The sequence below is a fragment of the Panthera leo genome, chromosome D2, assembly GCF_018350215.1.
Source record: "Panthera leo isolate Ple1 chromosome D2, P.leo_Ple1_pat1.1, whole genome shotgun sequence".
Taxonomy (NCBI): domain Eukaryota; kingdom Metazoa; phylum Chordata; class Mammalia; order Carnivora; family Felidae; genus Panthera; species Panthera leo.
Window position 1 is genome coordinate 80,625,631 of NC_056689.1, and position 23,082 is coordinate 80,648,712.

The window sequence follows — 23,082 nt, forward strand, 5'->3', positions numbered from 1 at the left end:
ACGGTGGGCTGGGGATGGAATAATTTCGGGAAATAAACATACCAACCCAGGAAGATTTTATGGCAGACCTTTGACTTGGGACCAGTTCTTTCTGAGTGTAACGGTCTGGTGGAAAAAGCCTGTTGCAGACCTCCAGAAATCTATTAGTACAGTAGTAACATTCATTCTGCTTTAGAATGCTCAGTTCTGATGATAATCACACATATTTCTTTTTTTTTTCTTTTTGTAAGATTATTGCTTCAGCCAATTACATGCTTTCAGAACTTTTTCAATTAGATGAACCTAAAAAAGAAGAAAGTTCAGAATCTCCTTTAAATGAAAATTCTGATGAAAGTTACAGTGAAGAGGAGGAAGAGCTGGCAGACAGCGATGAAAATGGATCCTATGGCACCGGTTCTGATCCATCGGATGATAACAAAGCAGTAGCTATCATTAAGTCTGTTGGAGAATTGTCAGTTCCGGAGAAATACAAATCCATTCATCAAATCCGAGTAAGCGTTTTTGTTAAAGTTTTACCAGTGGTTAATTGAATACAGCTAGCCTCTCAAAAGAAGGCATTACTTCGGGAGATCCTTTATGGTCCACGGTCAAATTTGTAATTGCCCCAGGGTAACTGATCCAACATGCAGACCGATGGCGGGCAACGTGCAAATCGCACATCAGTATACTAATTTTTATGTAGGAGACTTTCCTTTGCAGTGACCAGCAGGTAGTCCTGTCTCCTCACTAGGGTCTTCCTTCTCCGTTTCTGGGTTGCTGGGAAACTGCATATATTGCTTGGTGAACGTAGAATAAGTAGACAGGAGGTAGCTCATTGGTCCATTTGCGAGGAACCTGGTTCCTTATCCCAGGGCTACAGGACAGGACTTTTTCAGTGACTGGACCATGTCAGCTCGATTGAACATATCTCTGTCCTGGTCAAGGTCTGGTCGACTCAGTGACTGGGCCATGTCAACTAGGTTGGACATACCTCTGTCCTGGTCAAGGTCTGGTAGACTCAGTGATTGGGCCATGTCAACTAGGTTGGACATACCTCTGTCCTGGTCAAGGTCTGGTCGACTCAGTGACTGGGCCATGTCAACTAGGTTGGACATACCTCTGTCCTGGTCAAGGTCTGGTCGACTCAGTGACTGGGCCATGTCAACTAGGTTGGACATATCTCTGTCCTGGTCAAGGTCAGATAGACCCTAACAACTTCCCACCCTTGGATTTCTGGTGATGTGGATTGCATTGACTATTCTTCTACCGTCAGTCTTTCTCCAGACATTAGAATGAAGTTTCTGTTTCTGAATCCTAACTACCTTCCAGTCCACCCTGTGATCAGATCCAAGTCAGCCTTAAAAGACACTGGCTATTCGCTGAACTGAGTTATGGTCCTATTTACAAGTCACCTCTTAACGTAAGCTCAGAGTTTAAACTTTCAGGTGGAAACTTTATATCCGGGGAAGCTTTTAGAGGACCTCGCTGTCCCCATAAAACATTGCCTAGCTTTTTGACTTCCTGCACTCTCCCTCTCCTTTACCTTCCCCTCACCGCCTTTTTTCCTGCCTCCAGCTCGTCAGGATCATGCCCAGTGGAGGCATCTGCCGTTGCTTGTGCTCAGCACGTCCCGGAAGTTTGCGTGGTTGCCTTTCTCTAAGCCTTAAATCCTCATGAAAGTGTCGCTCCTTTCAGAGACCTAGACCACTCTGGCTAAAACCATGCTGTATTTTTCTGTCCTTCATGGAGGTAGTGATCTGTCCCTGAGGTTTGTGTTTGTTTTCCTTTCACTAAAACAGAAGCTCCCCGTAGGTATGGACCTTCTTGTGTCTCCTGTGTCTAGAACACATAATAGGTGCTCCGTAAATACTTGATTAAATGACTGTGGGAAAAGTTACTGTCCATCCGAGTTTTCGTGCACTTTCAGCTTGAACTCCACAGTAGAGTTGAAAAAACTGTTTTCTCTGATTGTAAACAGAACTTCTGCAATCAATAATTTAATGTATTTGGGGAACTGCGTTGTAAAGACCCTGGATTTATGGGTCTTTTAATTAAAAGATTTTAAGTAGGTAATAATTAAAGACGTAGTGATATGTTAGTTGACTTTTTTTTTTTATATAGACCGTGATTTTTATTGCTATCCGAGGCACTCAAAAATACAGTCATGGTATTCCTGTAAATGGGTCTTTAGTGAGCCTTGCCTTATAAAACATACTGTTTGAAGTACAGTCAGCATGGCTTCCACACCTCCGTTTCAGCCTCCTGTGTCTGTGGACAGATTACTTCACATCTGTGCTCGCTGTAAAATGAGAACAGTGATTCCAGCCTTGCAGGAGTCCCCAAAAGTGACCTGCCTCACAGAGGCCCCTACACATACTATCACTTAGTAGATGTAGGTCGTTAACTGGTTCTGCTCCTACTTAAGCACATAAATTATACGCCGAGACCACTGGCGATCCTCGTTAACTTATTGCCAAATTGGGGTACTGTTAACTGCGTGTTGCCAAGTAGCCGTGCTGACCGGGGGCCACATTGCCCTCTGAGATGGGGTACGCGTTTACCTAAAACATTACGTTCTTGCTGTGTCGTAACAGAATTATGTTTAAAACTTTAAGAATTGAAAGTCACCTACACTTGGGAAGATCTTTTCATCAGGCAAGATTTTTGTTGATGCTTGTATCAATTTAATGTGCGGTTAAGGCGGTACGTTACCTCACGAAGCTGAATGCGTAAGCACATGTTGAAGTTATTGACGTGTGGAGTTTTAGTAATTCCCAGGAGCCGAGAGCTGTGGAATTTGTCATGGGGGCGGCCTACTAATCACTTGAAATGTCTGTTTCTGAAGCCCAGTTGCACCTTTCCGGTTTGCCATGACACCGAGGAGCGCTGTAGACTTGTGCTCAGCTATGTTCTGGAGGTAGGCCTTCGTTCAGTCTTCACTGTTTCGCTGAACTTGCACTTGGTATGCACATGGCACTTGTTTGTTGGTGACTAAAGTCTATTTTCAGAGTGTAAATTTTCCTACATGTGTTCAGTGCCTTGTATCTCGTTTACGGTTGACCTTCCGTTATGTGTGTGATAACTGTTTCTCCTTGCTTAAAGGGGCTAAAATCTGTGGATAGCAGCATTAAAAAAGAAAGCGATCTTCCTGCAGCTGACCCCAACACCCCGATCCCATTAAAATATGAAGATGAATCCACAAGGGGGGGTCCTGAGGGTCTGGAGAAGCAGATGGCCTTGTTTTTGGACAAAAGTAAGTTGGATTGATGTGCAAATAAGGACTCTTCTATAGAATGGTGTACTAGTCCTTTATCGGTGGCAGACTTCTGTCAATTAAGGCATTCATTGAAAGGAATTCAGGAAAAGGATGCCATGTGAATGGAAAGTAGGGGGAAATACCGTTTCATTCAAAGTATGAAACAGAGGATAATTTTGATCCTTTATAGCTACTCCTAATAAGTTCTCCTTCCCCCTGCAGCAAAGAGCTGATGCCTTCCGCCCAGTAGGGTTCTCCTAAGAAATGACTTCAGTTAAAGCAGCTGAGTGTTGAAGAGCAGACTTAGGAACCAAACTGCCTCGCTTCAAATCTTGGCTTTGCTAGGGCAAGTTCCACTTCTTTGAGCCTTGTTTTCTCTCCAACTGGAGACAGTGGTGCCTGTTTTAAAGGGTTTTATATGGATCAAATGAATTAATACATGTCAAGTGCTTAGAGTCGCGGCACACGTGAGCCCCATAGAGTTGTTGGCTGTTGTTACCCCGTGGTTCTTGAATAAACCAGAAAGGTCACTTATACGTTGTCTGGTTGGTTCCTCAGGAAAGTCACTTCATGAAGAGCATGTGGACTTTTGAAAAGTCTGTCTTGTTTAAAAAATGTTTTGGAAGCCTGTGTGTATGAAATACAAATGCTTTCCTGACTTTTCTTCTCTTCATGAACATAAGTTGTAGGTGGGGAAGTAAATTTATTTCCCTGGCGTTGATGTAGTGCTTGCTGTGGGCCAGGCTTGAGCCCCTCTGCAGTGAGAACACCAGGACTTGAGACATCGCTGCCTTTTTTATGGTATTTTTTTTTTTTTTGAAATGCCTTTTCTTCCTTCCTTTCTCCCCGACTCAGCTGTTGAAAATCCCGTTGATGTATGTTCAAGATCTTTATGCTCCCGTCTAGTCAGAATTGATTCTCTTAACCACTTTGTCCTTGAGCACTTAATTTTGTCTTCTGCTATAGTTAGTTGTGCCGAATGGTTTTCTGCGCGCACACCAATATGGTTGTGAGCGAAAATTGTGTCTTCTTCATCTCTGGTGTTCTCGCAATACCTCAGGTGCAGAAAGTTCATGCGGTAGCAGAGGGAAAAGAAATCCATGCATTAAAAGAAACCATAATAGAGATTGTGCCTTCATTGCTTTGAAAGACTTGTGTCGTTGCTGATCGAAAAAAGAGAATCTTGAGGCTGAGAGACTGGGGAGGGAGGGTTCCTGCAGCCATTTTGTTTTCATCTCTGTACTTGCACTTAATCGATTTTGCTGTGGTTTATGTTAGCAGCCCGTCTGCACCTCTGCTCTGGGAGATCTTCAAGGAAGGAGGCCATACAACAGCATGTCACTGTTTCTGGTGCCTAGGACAGTGCTTGGCACAAAAAATGACCATTTGTTAGATGAAGAAGATAGTAATAGGCTGGACTTTAAGTAAAGAGTGTTCCTGGGAGAGGAAATAGTCCACTGCGGGGGGGGGGGGGGGGGTGTGTGGAAAAAATAGGCCTCTGTGTAGGCAACAAGCAGTAACTTGACTTTGGCCGATGGGTAGTAGGGGTGGAATACCGCGGAGGAAGACAAAAACGTCCTGTAGGAAGTGGGGCTAAGGCGCATAGACAGGATTTAGTAAGAGGTGAGAAACCATTTCAGTGTTCTAGAACAGGGGTTCCACCGCAATTAAAGTTTGTTTTAGAAGGGTAAACTTTCTGGCCGGTTGGCATGTAGACTGGAGAAAGGACGGGCCAGTCATGAGTTTAGTTACATGTGACCCTGAAAGAGAATGACAGAGTTAACGGCTGCAGGGAGCAGAAAGCCTTCAGAAATCCCAATGAGGGTCCATTGAAACGCTGCCATTATACTCTATTGTTAAGTAGTAAAGCACAGTAGTTACCGGTCTTGTTGTAGTTATGCTACCTAAACCTGGACTGTTTCTGGCAAGAAACAAATTATTTTTTTATGGTGAGACTTAGGTTCAAAAAAAACGTGTTGCCTTCTCTCCCCCTCTCCTGTCATAGTGGGCTCCCTTCAGAAGGGTAATTATTCCAGCCAATCTGGAATGATCCCTGGTTCTTGGCAACATAAAATGAAACTCCAGCTGATTCTCAAGTCATCAAAGGCCTATTATGTTTTGTCTGATGCTGCCATGAGTCTTCAGAAATACGGAAGAGCGTTACGATACATTAAATTAGCTTTGCAGAGCCACGGTAAGTCACTGTAAATTAATATGTTTAATAGGCATCGGGAGGGAGAACAGAAAAGGCATCTGAATCACAATGGAATTTCACTCCTGTTTCTGTTGTAAAACTTAATTTTGAAATAACTTTCTGTTCTTGAGTCTGTTACTCAGTATTTTATTTTCTGCTCTGAGTGGTTAATTATCCCTTCCTTTTGACACCTAGGAAGCCATATGTAACGTAAGAAACTTCGGTACAGTGGTACGAAGCTCTCAGCTAGTAACAGATTTTCTTAATAATCATTATGTTAATTTTTCACGCACCAGTGTCTTTTCTCTTTGCCGTCCTTTCTGCCTAGATACTTACTGCTGCCTCTGCACCAATATGCTTTCTGAAGTGCTGCTGTTTCTTTCTCAATATTTGACGCTCTGCGGTGATATCCAACTAATGCTGGCCCAGAACGCAAACAACAGAGCCGCACATCTTGAGGAGTTTAATTATCAAACAAAAGAAGACCAGGAGATCCTGCACAGCCTCCACAGGGAGTCCCCGTGTCAAGGTGCGTCGGCCAGGCCTGGGACGCGAACCGACCGGGGTGTGTCCGGAGAAGTGGCGGGAACGTTAGCGTTCCAATATTGCAGTTCTGTTGTTCTGCTCTCTTAACTTTAAAATCGAGTGTGATTCCGTGTGTATTTGTGCGTAAAGTGGTTTCGAAATCGTTCTAGTTGTAAAATTAGAAATTCTCAAATAACGATAAAATAAGCTCTAAGTCAGCTGTGTTGACCTTTTACTCCTCTTTCCGTCCAGGTTTTTCTAGGTGACCTTGCAGTCCACTAACCAAGCCGTGATTTTCTTTTGAAAAGGAATTAACAGTTGGAAAAAGTGAATGAATTACCTTCTGAATGATTTCCAGGGGCTCAGATACAGAGATCATTTTTTAAACTTCATTCATAGCTGACTATCTTAGGGAATATATATATATTTCTTCTGGAGTTGTGAGATATTAAAGCTCTGAAATCGGAGTATTATTCCTAGCGGCTGTATCCCTGCCTCTTTCGATACAGTCGTCAGCACACTGCAGTTAGGGCAGTAAGTGAGCCAAGAGATCAGTCCTTTTACTTACCATGGAATTGTCTTCTTTTGCTCCTGAAATGTTTATTACCTGATACCCACCTCCCAAAAACTTTTGGACATGTAATATCTAGAGAAGTACACTGGGGAGAAATGTAGTATTTCATTTTTTTGCCCTCTCTCTTCCCCTTCTTTCCTTCTGAGTTTCTCAAATGATCATTTTATTTTCATAGACACAGTGAGAAAACCTTCAGTGTGTTTTTACCACTCCCATCAAATTAATTTCATTGAAAACACTTGTTTGTGAGCGTGGCATTCTCTCATGTTCCAGTGTTAACGGCAGTAGCACTCCCTTTTCCCTTCTTGAATGTTGAACCCTGCACTTAAGTCTATTCCATTCCCACTCCATAGCATGTTTAAGTCTTTGAGCTCAAGTCTTTGAGGTAGTAGCTTCTTCAATGAGTTAAACTTACATCGCAAGCCATAATGTACTTAAATAGCCTCTGGTAGCAATCAGAGCTTTATTTCAAGAACTATTTCCATTGATTAAAAAGAAAAAAAAAAGATTTACTCTGTATCCACAAACAACTTTAGGCTTGTACCAGTAAGCAGGTGTACTTGGTAAAATCCAGGTCTTGGGAAGTTTTTGGTATTTTTAGGAAAATATTTCTTATTCAAACATTAATATCCCAGGAAAATATGGTTTTTTAAATAAAGGATCTTTCCTTTGAAACTTAATTTTAGTTGCATTGATTGAATCTTAGGTTTATACAGTATTAGATTTATTTTGTGGTCTTAAAAATGTGAGATTATGTAGATACTAAGGAAGAAGGGTTCATGTGACTCACGGTGATTTTTTTTTTTTTTTTTTTTTTTTTTTTAAGGATTTGCATGGGCAACTGATTTGTCTACAGACTTAGAGAGTCAGCTTTCAGTTAGTTGTAAGTGTTATGAAGCTGCTAATGAAATCTTGCAATTTAGTGACTTAAAAAGCCAAAACCCAGAACACTATGTACAAGTATTGAAGAGAATGGGTAATATCAGAAATGAAATCGGTGTGTTTTACATGAATCAGGCAGCTGCACTGCAGAGTGAGAGAGTAGGTGAGTATCTCTTTGGAGTCCTCTTTATTGCCTATTCTGGTAGAAAATCATGCTGGTCTTGTGGTTTCGGCAAAGACTTGTGGCGTTTGATTTTGTGTATAAAGGGGTGCTCTCTTAAAGAATCTTTTATTCTTAAGTTCTTGAGAAATAAAAAGCCATTGCCCTTTGAGAGTCCTCATTTCCATGTCCTCCTTTCTGCATCTGATCCGTTCAAAAGTGAAGCGCACAACCAGCCGGTGCTAGGCTCTCCCCTGGGTATGCAGCTGAAACCTAGTTTCTCTTCCGTGTCAGGAAGCCAGATAGAAATGTAAATCTTTGGAAAATGCCGTGAGCACAAGTGCAGTCCAGAAGAGTGGGGACAGAGGTTCGTTGAAGGTGTGAGGTTCTTGGAGGGCTTTTGGGGAGAAGGTGGTTCGAGCAGGTTGGTACGTGATACACAGGATGTCGGCAGGCAGATACGGGAAAGGGGGTGCTGTCCACACTGAGTAGGCAGCCTAGAGAAGGAGCCAGAGGTGGCGCGGTCCAGTGGGTGGTGAGAGTAACGCGGGGGCCTTGTGTGATTCAGGCACAGGCTAGTGGATTCAGCTGGGCCCACACCGAGTTTGAGATACCAGCGGACATGTGAGCAGAAGGTCTCGCTCAGTTGTTGGTTAGGAACCTGGACTTAGAGCTATTTGGGATAGCAAGGCGCAGGTTGGGGAATCGCTCGGATGGAAGGTGGGGGGATAGTTGGAGCCGTGAGAATGATGGCAATGTAAAGACTGGACCCGGTGTGAGGAGGCGAAGAGCTGAGAGGAATGAGGACAGCAGGTAATCCGAGAGCGAGAGAGAGTGTGAGTGTGTGTGTGCACGTGCGTGCGGTGGTCTGTGGCCTGTGCTTGGCACGAGAGATGCAGAGGGTCCGCGCTTTCTACAGTGTTGCCGTATTGGGAGGTTTGGGTGGCTCAGTTGGTTAAGCGTCCAACTCTTGATTTCAGCTCAGGTCATGACCTCACGGTTCATGAGTTCAAGCCCTGTGTCGCTGTTAGTGCGGAGTCTGTTTGGGATTCCCCCCCCCTCCCCCCCCCCACCGACTTGCACTTGTAAAATAACTTTAAAATTTTAAAAAGAAAATGTTATTATATATATATTTTTGAATGTTTATTTTGAGAGAGAGCTAGCAGGGGGAGAGGGGCAGAGAGAGAGGGAAAGAGAATCCTAAGTGGGCTCCCGGCTGTCCGTGCAGAGCTGACACAGGGCTTATCCCGGGAGCCGTAAGATCATGACCTGAGCCGAAATCAGCAGCCTTAACTGATCGAGCCACCCAGGAACCCACATGCGTATTTTTGATTGAGAAGTAAGAACCTGTGCTTTTAAGGTGCGTTTGGAGGAGGACGGTGGTGGTGAAGGAGCATCAAAGCGATAGAAACCTAGGAGGGTTGGATACAACACAGATTCCACCTCTCATAACTCCATGGGACCATGTGTTTTGAATCTTCATAACATCGTGCTTTGTCAGATAATTTTATTGGCTTGTTTTATTAGTTAAGAGTGAAGAAGGGCCACGTTTTCATGTTGTATTAGTCTGCTCAGGCTGCCATAACAAAATAGCATAGATTGGGTGGCTTAAACAACAGAAATTGTATTTCTCACAAGCTGGAAGCTGGAAGTTCATTATCAAGGTGCCAGCAAGGTTGGGTTTTTCTGAGGCCCCTCTCTGTGGCCTGCAGATGGCCACCTTTTAGCCATGTCCTTAGTTGGTCTCTCTGTGCAAGCCCTGGTGTCTGTGTCTCCTCGAAAACCACCAGTCATGTTGGATTAGGGCCCATCCTATCCTCCTCGAGCTGTAGTTGCCTCTTTAAAGGCCCCATCTCCCAATACAGCCACACTGGGGGTAGGGCCTCACCGTGAATTTGAGGCGAGTGAGGACAATGATAGCAGCTCAGCAGCTCGCCGTGGTGACTCCGCTTGGCCACTTCCTTAGCCGTCCTGTCCCTGCCCTCCTCCCCTCCTCCCCTCCTCCCCTCCTCCCCTCCTCCCCTCCTCCCCTCCTCCCCTCCTCCCCTCCTCCCCTCCTCCCCTCCTCCCCTCCTCCCCTCCTCCCCTCCTCCCCTCCTCCCCTCGTCCTTCCCTGGGACACACGGGGTTTACACTGATGTCCACTTACGTGTGTTTTTTTCTTTTTTGTGTGAAGTGAGCAAGAGTGTGTCTACTGCGGAGCAGCAGCTGTGGAAAAAAAGCTTTTCTTGTTTTGAAAAAGGAATCCACAACTTTGAGTCAATCGATGATGCTACAAACGCTGCCCTTTTGTTGTGTAACACGGGGAGACTCATGCGAATTTGTGCGCAGGCGCACTGCGGTGCCGGTGATGAATTTAAGCGGGAGTTTTCACCGGAAGAAGGCTTGTATTATAATAAGGTAACACACCTGCTTCCGTGTCGGACGTCATCCACTTCCGCCGAATCGGCCCTCAGCTTTGCCGTGGCTCCAGGAAAATACCATACATCTAACGAGAGCTGTGGCGATGGTGTGTGACGAGACAGTTACAAGGCTTAGAAACCGACCCTAGGATGTGGAGAATTGAGTATAGAAGCTGGCGTGTTGAAAAGACGATCAGTGGGTTGTGTTGGCATAACCAGAGAAGACATCAGGGGGCAGGCGGGGTAAAGGCTGACATGAAGGGAAACTGGGAAAGTGCCAGGAGAAGATGAAGGAAGAGCCTTTGGGATGGGACGGGACGGGACTTGCCTCGCACGATACAATAAGTAGGAAACAGAGTAAACGATGGACACGTGTAAACATGTAAAAAGAATGGTTTTTAAATGTATAACAGAAAGCAAAATTGAAAAGCACACCACAGTCTCGTGAAAATATTTGTAACCTATGACAGGTCAGAGGTTAATAAACCCTTCATATATAGGGAAGAGTTAAGAACCGTCGAAAATAGGGGCGCCAGGGGCGCCTGGGTGGCTCAGTCGGTTAAGCGTCCGACTTCAGCTCAGGTCACGATCTCGCGGTCTGTGAGTTCGAGCCCCGCGTCGGGCTCTGTGCTGACAGCTCAGAGCCTGGAGCCTGCTTCCGATTCTGTGTCTCCCTCTCTCTCTGCCCCTCCCCCTTTCATGCTCTGTCTCTCTCTGTCTCAAAAATAAATAAACATTAAAAAAAAAAATTTTAAAAATAAAAAAAAAAAAGAAAATAGGGGCGCCTGACCGGCTAAGTCGGTAAAGCACGCTACTCTCGATGTTGGGGCTGTGAGTTCGAGCCCCACATTGGGCATGGTACTTACTTCAAAAATAAGATAATCATTGAGAATAAACGGCCCCAATAGAAAAAAAGGCAAATAATCTTGAACAAAAAATTGGTGCACGTTAAAAAAAAATGGTTAAGATGTAAGAAATTTCAAATTTTACATTTTTATGAAATTTAAAAATTGAGTTTCTTTTGTCTATCAAATTACCTGCAGCGTAGGAGAGGGGGAAGGAACAGGCACGCTCCCTTAACAAGTACCTCAGAGCTCTCGGAGCATGCTAGTGAAGCATGGTCACGGCATGCGAGGTTGTAAAGGGAAAGTGACTGTGTTTCAGGGGGTTTTTCCCACTTTACAGATACACAGAGAGTAGATAGTTACAAGACATGTAGAAATTATTGCCGGGTGGTGGAATTAAATGTGATTTTATTTGCTTAAATGTAATGGGCGTGCCTTTCAGGCAGGGGGCGTGGGGGGTTGCTTTTTTATAGTCGGGTAGCAGCGATTTTTTATCCTTAGACTCTTCTAGTTATTTTTTTTCTCGTTTACTAGTTATACAAACAAATTTTCGTTTAAGAAGGAGAAAAACCAGGGGCACCTGGGTGGCTTAGCCGGTTGAGCGTCCGACTTCAGCTCAGGTCATAATCTCTTGGTTCGGGAGTTCGAGCCCCGTCGGGCCCTGTGCTGACAGCTCAGAGCCTGGAGCCTGCTTCCGGTTTTGTGTCTCCCCCTCTCTGCACCTCCCCTGCTCATGCTCTGTCTCTCTCTCTCTTTCTGTCTCGAAAATACACAAATGTTTAAAAAAAAAACTATAAAAAAAAAAAGAAAAACCAAAGGAAGAAAATGCATCCTCATGCATGAGCAGAAGTCAGAAAGCACCAAGGCTTAGGGACTTGCCATGGAAACGTGGACTGGCATGCGGCCAGCCACTTTAAGTAGCTTTTCTTCATTGAAACTGTTTCATAGATCGTTTGTTCCTTTCATAATATTGCCCTTCTGTAAATTGTCCCCAGATCAAATCAACATCTGGGTGACTTAAAAGGATGTTTTATTTGATTTAATTTAAAAAATTTTTTTTTTTTTAACGCTTATTTATTTTTGAGACCGAGAGAGACAGAGCATGAATGGGGGAGGGTCAGAGAGAGGGAGACAAAGAATCTGAAACAGGCTCCAGGCCCCGAGCTGTCAGCACCGAGCCCGACGCGGGGCTCAAACTCACGGACCGCCAGATCGTGACCTGAGCCGAAGTCGGACGCTTAACCGACTGAGCCACCCAGGCGCCCCAAGGATGTTTTATTTTTAGTATGCTGTTGGCATAGATTTAAACTGAGTGAGAACTGTGTCTTTCCCTCCCCGCACAGGCTGTTGATTACTATTTGAAAGCTCTAAGGTCCCTGGGAACGCGAGACATACACCCAGCCGTTTGGGATTCAGTGAATTGGGAACTGTCCACTACTTACTTTACTATGGCAACTCTGCAGCAAGACTACGCGCCATTATCTAGAAAAGCTCAAGAGCAGGTAATAATATTTGCTGGGCTAGAAAAGGAGTCTGCAGCTTTCAGCCTTTAACAGATACTGAACATATTTTCCTTAACAAGCAGTATTTAAATACTTTTAAGATCATAGGCTTGTCATCGTTTTCTCCTCCCCCTTAAAAAAACCCCAGATTGAAAAAGAAGTCAGTGAGGCTATGATGAAGTCCCTGAAACACTGTGATGTGGACTCGGTGTCTGCTCGACAGCCTCTTTGTCAGTATCGAGCTGCGACCATCCATCACAGGCTGGCGTCCATGTACCACAGTTGTCTGAGAAATCAGGTACTGCCTTTCCGACCTCAGTTCGATGCCAAGTCCATTTACAAGCGTTCTGGCTGTTGGTCTTCCGTCTCAGTGTGTGTTTGTAATGCCGCGTGTTCTGTTAGCTGCCTTCGAATAATTTGGAGCGTAGGTAATTTTTCCCTCTCGCCTGCGCTGCATTTTTTCCTCTTACAAGTTGAGTGGGTATTAGTTGACCCAGTTAGGTCCCCTCTGTGTGCTCCCCCTCCCTGCTGAGTCTCCCTCCACACCCACCCAGAGTAACTGCCGTCCTGGACTTTTCCGTTATGTACCCTGTTGGACCACTTAAAACAGTGTGTTTACGTTTTACCTGGTTGTGAACTTTATAGATCAGATCATACCGTACACAGTCTTCTGTGGTTTATTTGCCTTTCCCTGGACGTCGTGTTAGTGACATTCCTCCCGGTCAGTGCATTTTCTAGTTCAGTAGCGCTCATTTAATGACTGTACCACAGTTTGTTTATCCTCTCTGTGATTCCTGAACTTTTGGGTCGTTTCAGTTTGAGGCTATTAGGAATAATCTGTGATTGTTAATTATTTATTATTTTTCATTAATTATTGAAAGCTGTGAACAGCCTGGTACATGAATCCCGGTACTCAGATGCATGTGTGTCTTAAGAATCCGTTGCAGCCCAGGTTGATGGTGCATTCCTCCAGAGAGGTTGTGTGGCTTCTACCAGGAATCTTGTGTTGGAAGATTCTCAGGGATGTTTTTTGTTTGGTTGTTTCCCCTCCCCCCCCCCCTTTTTAAAATTTGTTTGTTTTGGTTTTTTTGCTCAGGACCAAGATAATTTGTCTTGCAGTCCCTTGGGCATAGGCTGCGTTCTGGGTACCCTCAGCCTGAGAATATTGTCCTTTTGAGGTCCAGCTTAACCACAGAGGATTTCTCTTCATGTTCCACTGCCCCTGGACTCTCTAGCCCTTGTCCCGGGAGGTCCTAATCAAAATTCAGGCGTGTCCAGGTGGCCTGATATCCCCAAGGCAGAAGCAAGCCTTAGCGTTCCAAGACCGTGCGATGGGGAAAGAATTTTCTTTTCAGCACATGGTGCTAGCACAGCTGGATGTCCACATGCCAGAAGAATGCACTTGGACTCCTACCTCACATCATATACAAAAATAAACCAAAAGCGAATTAAACACCTAAACGTAAGAGCTAATACTGTTGAAGACTTCTAGAGAAACAACACTAATGTTTAGTGATCCAGAGACTTAGTTAAGTAGTTATTGTGAAATAACAAATACTGTGAAATAACTCCTGGCTTAGGATTTGTTTTTGATTCTAGGTTGGTGATGAACATCTTAGGAAGCAGCACCGGGTGCTCGCAGATCTTCATTATAGCAAAGCTGTTAAGCTTTTTCAGCTTCTGAAAGATGCTCCTTGTGAACTCCTTAGAGTGCAGTTAGAAAGAGTGGCGTTTGCGGAGTTTCAGATGACCAGTAAGTCTTACGTTTTCATTTCTCATGTTTGTGGGCATCGACTTAGTGTGGGATCCTCTTAGAGTGAGGCAGACCCGGAGATCTCTCTTGATGATAAATAACGTTTTCTTTTTAATTTGCCATAGTTGATGACTTTGGGTAGGGGCCAGAAGTCTCTACACTTTTTGAAGTTTAGAAAATGGATTTGATTACATTCAGTGACCTATTTATTTCATAGAAATAGTGAAACGTAGCCCCCGCTCCCTTATTTGAAAAAATGGGGCAAGTCAGTTGAGACCATCAGAGATTAAATCATCACGAACGACTTAGGAAGGGAGAAGCGGTGGTAACGGAGCGGTGAACCCCTTGAAACACGGTGGGTACGGGCAGCGGTGGATTGTGGCAGCAGAACCGTAGGCCCGCGCAGGGCACAGATCCGTGGGAAGGGAAGGGCTGGACGAAAGCGAGCGTGCCCGCTCTGTCCAGGCTCAGCCACAGCAGGGAGCAAGCTGCTGCCGCACACAGAGGGTGTTTGCCCGCGTTCTCTCACTCGCGCCCACCTGCTCCCTTGTGCAGAGGGGTCCCTGGAGACCTAGCTCTTGTGCGGTAGAGACACACGTTCATTTGAAGTATGGCTGCTCATTTGGTTTTCTTTCAGTTGTTTTCTTGTATAAAATTAAAACAAACGTGCTACTTACCCACGTGGAGGACTCTTCCAGGGGAGTTGTCCCCCGAAGGATGCACAAGGAAGTCGAGGCACTGCGGGTGGGGCGCGGGTGGCCGGGAGGAAGTCTCTCACCGGGCTGTGATTTAGACTTGGCGCATCTGTGAAAGCATGGCCTGTTCAAAGCCGGTTTTAAAAATCCTGTTTACTGAGAGTACGTCTGTTAACATTTTGCCATCCTACGGCAGGATTAACCGCCACACTCTCTGGGAGTGGGTTTTGGGTGACCTTTCTTGATTTACATCTTTGAATTTTCTGCCATGTTTGAATTCCTTCGAGAGAGCAGGCATCATTTTCATAAAAACAGTAGATAGTGGGAACAAATTTGCTGAGAGAGGATAAGTATGGTTAATTTCCCTTTAAAAATTGAGTACCAAAAAAAAAAAAATATATATATATAGAGAGAGAGAGAGAGAGGGAGCGAGGGAGAGAGAGAGAGAGAGAGAATAGAATAGAAACATTTGCTTCCAGCTGGTTTCTTTGCCTTAACACTCAGGTCTTTCAGGGAGGTTGGGTTGTCACCCTCACAGAACCAAATGGTGTAGCAGGGAGACCGTTGTGATTTTTGCTTTGTCCAGGGATAATTACTAAAAGCTGGATTGAGAAAACCTGTTGAGATTCTCATGAGCTACCTTTACGGGATTCGAAAATCAATGTTCAGTAATACATTGACATTGGAATGGTTTCTAGACTTATATTGAAAGGGATGATCATTTTGTGCTTCATACTGTAGGTCAGAATAGCAACGTTGGAAAATTGAAAACACTATCTGGGGCTCTTGATATAATGGTGAGAACTAAACACGCATTCCAGCTCATCAGAAAGGAGCTTGTAGAGGAATTTGACCAGGTAAATGGAGAAATATTTATCTTTGGTTTTTGTGTGCCTTAAGCTAAATGGTGAATGTATATAGTGGGCGTATGGTGGGGGTGAGGTATGTATATTGTGTGTGTATATGCATATATAAATGTATGCATACATATGTGCTTTGCATAAAAACACATTAACAGTGATGTATTATATTTTCTTGGTGGAATTATTAAACTCTTTAAGTTGGAACTATAGCTTTATGTTAAATACTTTTTTCTTTAACCACGTAGACCTTAGTAAGGCTCCGATAGTGTAACGTCTCTGTTTTCTTTTATGGTTTGTGTGTGTGTGTGTGTGTGTGTGTGTGTGTGTGTGTGTGTGTGTGTCTTTTTTATCATTGTTCTGGTTTTGTTTTGTTTTTTTAAAGGAAGTTACTGGTTGTTGGGTTTTTTTTTAAGTTTTTTTTTGAGAGAGAGAGCAAGTGCCAGAGGGGCAGGGAGAGAGTGAATTCAGAGCATCCCGATGCAAGGCTCGAACTCACAAACCATGAGATCGTGAGTCCAAGTCAAGAGTCCGACACTGAACCGACTGAGCCGCCCAGGCGCCCCTGTTGTGTTTGTTTTTAAGAAAGAGGCACGTAGCTCTTGTATAACTTCCGGTAAACTGCCAGGGAGCAGTTGAACGATGAATGGGCTTCAGCAAGCTCCTTGGAAAGCATCTCTGGTTTGCCTGGCTTTCCAGCATTCATGCCACCTTCTGCTGGGGCGAAAAGCTTCCCCGAGTCCCCATCGCACGCCAGCCTGTCCAGCCCCGTTCTGTCACACCCCGTCGAGCATCCGTTTTCCTCCTGCTCTGTCAGTGTGCGCTCGGGGGAAGTAGGTTTCCATTCAGGATTAATTCCTACATAAGTGCCTGTTAGGTGTGAGACATTTTTCTCGGCTTTTAGTCTGTCGGATGATCTCCAGGATGAGGGGCTCGTCAGGGCCCCTGCCACCGACGGGCTGTGCCTGGGGGAAAATGACCTCGGGTCTGCTTTTGGTTTGTTTTGTTTTTTGGCTAAAACGTTTACGGGGTGGACAGCACCGCAGCCCCATCCCTGGGTGCGGAGCCATAATCGTCCGCTAGCTGAGGCGAAGTGACCTTTTGTCGTTGGTAGCCGAAGAGTGACGAGAGCGCTCCAGCCGCTGATCCTTCGCCTGGTCTCAGTCGAGAAGAAGTGATCAAGCTCCTCAGTATATTTGAATCTCGGTTGTCATTCCTTCTCCTTCAGTCCATCAAACTGCTGTCTTCAACTAAGAAGAAAACGAGGTAAATGGAATTGTTCTCTGGAAATTTCTTCTCTAGCACCTTACTTTGTAGAAAGGTAATTTCTACTGACCCCGGGAAAGGATAGGTTGTATTTGTTCTTGTTTTGTATGTGGGCGACCAGGGATTTAAGTGGTGCTGTGACCTGTTAAACCAGATGAGACTCCTCGCAGTGTGGCCTATGATACAGCAAAACTGTAGAAACAGATCTTGCTTCTAAGAGTAAATACCCTATTGGTTTTAATATTTGCCCTGAGAGAGATGAATGACCCTGGAATGAAGACCTCGACTGTTTCTAGTAACCCTTCTGAGCGTTGTCTTTAAGTGGGAAGTCAGGACTACAGTTTTGATACCCGGCACCAAATGCACCGATAGAAAGGAAGCAGATGACAGAATGTCAGAATCCTTGTAATGCCCAAGAACTTGGTGAAAAGAGTGAACGTCTTGGCAAAAAATGTTCTTCTACACCTGTATCAGCTTATACAATTCTGTTGTTTTACCAGACTTCTTATATTGGCATTATTAATTTAACTTGGAATTCTAGCAGTGAGTACTGGATCAGGAAGGTAACATAAATAATGTCTTTTTTTATTAATTTTTTTTTAATGTTCATTTATTTTTGAGAGAGAGAGTACGAGCAGGGGAGGAGCAGAGAGGGAGACACAGAACCCAAAGCAGGCTCCAGGCTCTGAGCTGTCAGCATGGAGCCCCGACGCGGGGCTGAAATCCACAGACTGGACCGTGAGATCATGACCTGAGCCGATGTCGGACACTTAACCGACTGAGCCACTCAGGCGCCCCAATAATGTCTTTCCTTTTAAAATATACATACAATCTGGCCATATTACAAAATTTGGAAAATAAGGGGAAAAAATCATTCATCTTAACACATACGTTGTCAGTTATCCCATGCATGTTTTACCAATTTATAATCTTCAGATACAGGTAATTTTTGTCTCTATTTTTTTTATTATTTTTTTAATGTTTATTTGTCTTTGAGAGAGAGGCAGCAGGTGAACAGGGGAAGGGCAGAGAGAAAGGGAGACAGAGAATCTGAAGCAGACTCCAGGCTCTGAGCTGTCAGCACAGAGCCCATCTATATTTGTTTTAATTTATACATAGTAAAATTTACTTTTTTGTGGCATACAGTTCTTCAGGCTTTAACAAACACTTAGAGAACTGTGTCTCCTGCCAAAATCACCATCCGGAACCGCTCTGTCACTTCAAGAATTCTCTTTTGCTGCCTCTTTGTGGTCAGCCCCAGGATTTCAGGGAGAAAGCGTGCTGTCTTTTACCATTAAGTGTAGCATCAGCTGTGGGTTTTTTATAAATGCCCTTAATCAGGTTGCGAATGTTCTGGGGTGCCTGGATGGTTCAATGAATTAAGCGTCTGACCCTTGGTTTCAGCTCAGGTCATGTGATCTCACAGTTTTGTGAGTTTGAGCCCCGTGTCGGGCTCTGCTCTAGCTGGTGGCACGGAGCCTGCTTGGGATTCTCTCTCACTGCCCCCCACCCCGCCCTTTGCCCCTCCCCCACTCACACTGTCTCTGTCTCAAATAAACTTAAAAAAATTTTTTTTAAGTTGAGAATGTTCCTCTCTGTTCCTAACTTTTATCATTAGTGGATGTTGAATTTTTGTTAGATGCTTCTGGTCTAAGCATTGAAATGACCACATTGTTTTCCTTCTTCAGTGTGTTAATGTGGGGCTCATTGAGAGTTTTTTTTTGTTTTTTTTTTTAAGGTTAAAGCAGCTTTGCATCCCTGATATACACTACACTTTGTTGGGATTTATCATTCTTCTTAATATCCCTGGGGTTTCATGTACTAATACTTGATTTTTGTGTGTGTTTGTGGGGATGATTCTCTCCTGTTAGTGGTTTTGTCTGCTTTTGGGAGTAGAGCCTGCTGGCCTCATGAAATCAGTGTGCCCGTGTGTCCTCACCTGATTTTTAGAAGTGTAGAACTATTTCTTCCCTAAAGCTTTGTTAGAATTTACCAGTGAAAGGATCTTAACCTAGAGTTGGCTTTATTGAAAATTTTTCACAAAGAGTTTCGCTTCTTTTCATAGATAAAATTTTCTGAGTGAATGAAAGTCTTTTTGTCTGTTGTCAGATGTATAGGTTCACAGTATTCACTTACTATCCTGCTAATGTCTAAAGGTGTTTGTAGTGGTAGCTTTTTTTCATTCCTGATATTGGCAACTTTGATCTTTTTTTTTCCCCCCCTTGGTCAGTTTGGTTAGGAATTCATTGGTTGTATTGATTTTTTTTTTTTAAATTTTTTTCTAATGTTTGTTTATTTTTGACAGAGCATGAGAGGGGGAGGGGCAGAGGGAGAGGGAGACACAGAAACAGAAGCAGGCTCCAGGCTCTGAGCTGTCAGCACACAGCCCAATGCCGGGCTCAAACTGACAGACTGAGATCATGACCTGAGCCGAAGTCGGACGCTCAACTGACTGAGCCACCCAGGCGCCCCTCCCCCAGCAGTTTGAACCTGTTGTTCCTGGGTGCCTTGTGATGGTTTCTTCCCTCTTCGGTGTTTTTATTTCTCCTGCTCCATTGTCTCCTGTTTCTCCATGGTCCCAGCTGTTCCTGTGCTAGACTGATCTTCTGCATAGCTGTTATGAGTTCCCTTGCCTTTGCACCCTTTTTCGGGGCAGCAAGGGTTCAGTGTGATTTCTATTAACCTATCTTCAGGTTCGCTGATTCTTGATTTTAGTCACTTACAGTTGAACTTGTTGAAGGCATTCTGTTTACTGTGCTCATTTCTGCTATTCTTACTGGGTTCTTTGTGTGGGTTCCACCTCTGCTGAAGCTAGCCAGTCTGTTCTTACGTATTGTCCATGTTTTCCATTTGAGCCTTTTGACACAGTGATCCCTGTCCTTCTAAATCCCCTGTCGGAGAGCTCCAGCATCCGTGTCATCTGAGTCTGGTTCTGCTGTCTTACACGTGTGGTTTCCTTACCTTTCTACATCTCTTGATTGTGGGAAACTGGACATCTCAGACTGAGGGGCATCATTTTCATCTCTCAGGAGTTTTTATACCTTTAGGAAAGGGGGTTGAGTTCAGTTTCCTAGTCTGGAGCTGAGCTGTGATTGAGATATTTTTTGTCACTGCGGTTACTTTTTCACGAATCACAGGCTTCAAGTTCTCGAGCAGTGCCTGGGCTTAGTGTGGAGCGGGTCTCCTGATATCTTTCTTCCCGTCTACTCCACCTTTCGTTTTAGCATTTTCATGAGGAAGGTGTGTGGCACTTCAGAGAGGCTCTGTCTGCACCCTCTTAGCTCTAGTCCGGAGTCCTTGTTCCGTTCCTACTTGTCCTTCGGTGCGTCTAGTCTGTTGTGGCGGGAAGGGCGTTGGCCAGGCCTTCTCCTTTAGTTTGGGTAAACCTCTCTTAGGCAGAAACTGGGTCTCTGAGTCTCCGCGTTGGGCCTCACAGTGCCCCTGCCCCAGGGGAAGAGTGTGCCCACCCCCCCCCCCCCCATTCACTGCTCTGTCTGCATCGACTCTCACCAGTGCCCGAAGGCTGACATGCCTTGTTGCCCTCCTCTCCCTCCTACCCGCTCCGACTCCACCCTGCAGATTAAGGCTTGCTTTTTTTTTTTTTTTTGCAACTTGATTTTATTTTATTTTTTTAAATTTTTTAACGTTTCTTTATTTTTGAGACAGAGCATGAACGGGGGAGGGTCAGAGAGAGAGGGAGACACAGAATCTGAAACAGGCTCCAGGCTCTGAGCGGTCAGCACAGAGCCCGACGCGGGGCTCGAACTCACAGATCGCGAGATCGTGACCTGAGCTGAAGTCAGCCGCTTAACCGACTGAGCCACCCAGGCGCCCCTATTTTTATTTTTTTAATACAATTTATTATCAGGTTGGTTTCCATACAACACCCAGTGCTCATCCCAACAAGTGACCTCCTCAATGCCCATCACCCATTTTCCCCTCTCCCCCATCCCCCATCAACCCTGTTTGTTCTCTGTATTTAAGAGTCTCTTATGGTTTGCCTCCCTCCCTCTCTGTAACTTTTTTTTTCCCCTTCTCCTCCCCCATGGTCTTTTCTTAATTTTCTCAGGATCCATATATGAGTGAAAACATATGGTATCTGTCTTTCTCTGCCTGACTTATTTCACTTAGCATAATACCCTCCAGGTCCCTCCACGTTGCTACAAATGGCCAGATTTCCTTCTTTCTCATTGCCAAGTAGTATTCCGTTGTATATGTAAACCACATCTTCTCTCTCCATTCGTCAGTTGATGGGCATTTGGGCTCTTTCCATAATTTGGCTATTGTTGGGAGTGCTGCTATAAACATTGGCCATTCCCTGGAGAGGAGGATCTGGGTGGGGTTGCCTGCCCCTCTCGTAGCCGTAGCTGGTCCCGTTGCCCAGCCCACACGAAGGGCCTTTTTTAGGACTCTCACCAGGTTTTTTATGTGAGCATCTGGTGGGGTCCTTGAAGAAAAGCCTATAAGGCCAGGTGACCTCATCCTATACCTGCAGCTCCCAGGGGCCCCACGCTCCCTCACTCGGCCTCTCCCGGCTCGTTCGCTGTTGTAGCTAAATCCTTAGCAGTTTCAGAGTCTGCCGCAGGCCAGGAAGTACTTCTCCCTCTCCCTGTCTGTCCATAGTCTGCAGCCTCGGTGGCCCCGCAACCCCAACCCTTTGATAGATTCCAGCAGTCCCGAACTCCTGAAGTGGTAGTTTGTCCTGCTCTGTGCTGTTGGGTTTGTCCTAAGGGTGGGAATGATGCTCTAGCTGTCTCCGTTCTGAGCAGAAACCCCTCCAGTAAATGCTTTCGAACAATCCTCTGCGGCCTTAAGGAGAGCGTTCGTGGGGCGGAGCACTCAGCCTCGGGCGCCTTCTCCGCCCTGTCCCTGCTTCTCAGCAGGGGCTGGTGGTCCGGGCAGCGGTTGGCAGACACCCCACCTTCTGAAGAACCAGAGAGGGAGAAGGCGGAGGGGACCGTGCATGTGGGGACACACGCAGTTGAAAAAGTTAGCGCTTTTCCTGTTTAACGGCAGTGGAAATTTTGAAATGTTTTATTGGTTTCCACAAGGTGGCGACATAAATATGTGTGAGAACCGCCAGCTCTTTGTGGGTTTTCGCAAATTGGTGGTCTGAGTAATTGGCCAACGGGTGACAGTTCCGTCCTATGGTACCTTTTGTAAACATACCTGTCCTCTCCTCTGTGTGTGGCCTAAGTAGTTTTATTTTAGTGGAGGGTCTTCTGACCCGTCTTCTCGGGTTATTAATATCCTGTCAAAAAAAAACGCTTAAAGTTTTTGGGTAGGATGCATGAAGTCCTCTTGTGCTAACTTGTGTTAATTTTTTCAAAATTTATCGAAGACTGTTAAATGTGGTATTCGTGTGCATACAGTTAATATGTTGATAGGGCTCCAAAACAGACTGGTTCCTGAGTCCGTGTGTCTCTTGTGTGTCACTGGCCGGCACAGGAGATACACGTGACTTTGTCGCTAGGAGGGAGACCTGTGCTGTGGCCCTGCTACCTCACCAGGAGTCCAGGAGCGTTTCTGTCTGGAGTAAAAGGAGATCAGAGCTAGACTTGAAAAGAAAGGAAATGCTAGTAGGTTTCTGTTTTGTTGATTTTTTTTCTACCCACCCCACCTGTGCTTTAAAAAAGAAAAAGAAAAACTGAGCTTAGCAGTTAAAAATCTTAATTTTTTTGGGTGTCTGGGTGGCTCAGTTGGTTAAGCGTCGACTCTTGGTTTCGGCTCAGGTCATGATCTCGTGGTTTCATGCCCCACGTTGGCCCCACATTGGCTATACGCGGGCAGCACAGAGCCTGCTCAAGATTCTCTCCCTTTATCTCTGCCCCTCCCTCACTTGCACTGTATCTCTCTCTCAAAATAAATTTAAAAAACTTTTTAAATAAAAAATTTTAATTTTCTTTGAATCCTCTTATGACAATTTCCTCTTATGACAACCATGTGGTTCTGTTACAAATGCTTTTTTGGGGGCGCCTGGGTGACACAGTCGGTTAAGCGTCCGACTTCAGCCAGGTCACGATCTCGCGGTCCGTGAGTTCGAGCCCCGCGTCAGGCTCCGGGCTGATGGCTCGGAGCCTGGAGCCTGTTTCCGATTCTGTGTCTCCCTCTCTCTCTGCCCCTCCCCCGTTCATGCTCTGTCTCTCTCTGTCCCAAAAAAAATAAATAAAAAACGTTGAAAAAAAAAAA

At 45.0% G+C, this 23,082-nt stretch overlaps 1 protein-coding gene across 9 annotated transcripts in view; it reads left to right on the top strand.

The window, feature by feature from the left end:
* The window catches only part of EDRF1 (erythroid differentiation regulatory factor 1), a 46,573-nt gene that overhangs the window by 15,367 nt on the left and 8,124 nt on the right, over positions 1 to 23,082 (top strand). For 7 of the 9 annotated variants that reach the window (XM_042907702.1, XM_042907706.1, XM_042907704.1 and 4 more), the window contains 12 exons: positions 231 to 491; positions 2,825 to 2,896; positions 3,082 to 3,232; positions 5,241 to 5,429; positions 5,758 to 5,958; positions 7,355 to 7,573; positions 9,747 to 9,970; positions 12,161 to 12,319; positions 12,468 to 12,617; positions 13,919 to 14,072; positions 15,509 to 15,624; positions 16,742 to 16,893. In XM_042907702.1, coding sequence (XP_042763636.1) covers positions 231 to 491; positions 2,825 to 2,896; positions 3,082 to 3,232; positions 5,241 to 5,429; positions 5,758 to 5,958; positions 7,355 to 7,573; positions 9,747 to 9,970; positions 12,161 to 12,319; positions 12,468 to 12,617; positions 13,919 to 14,072; positions 15,509 to 15,624; positions 16,742 to 16,893 — 2,048 coding nt within the window. The remainder of the gene's footprint in view (positions 1 to 230; positions 492 to 2,824; positions 2,897 to 3,081; positions 3,233 to 5,240; positions 5,430 to 5,757; positions 5,959 to 7,354; positions 7,574 to 9,746; positions 9,971 to 12,160; positions 12,320 to 12,467; positions 12,618 to 13,918; positions 14,073 to 15,508; positions 15,625 to 16,741; positions 16,894 to 23,082) is intronic. The other 2 variants (XM_042907707.1, XM_042907703.1) reach the window with 2 other exon arrangements.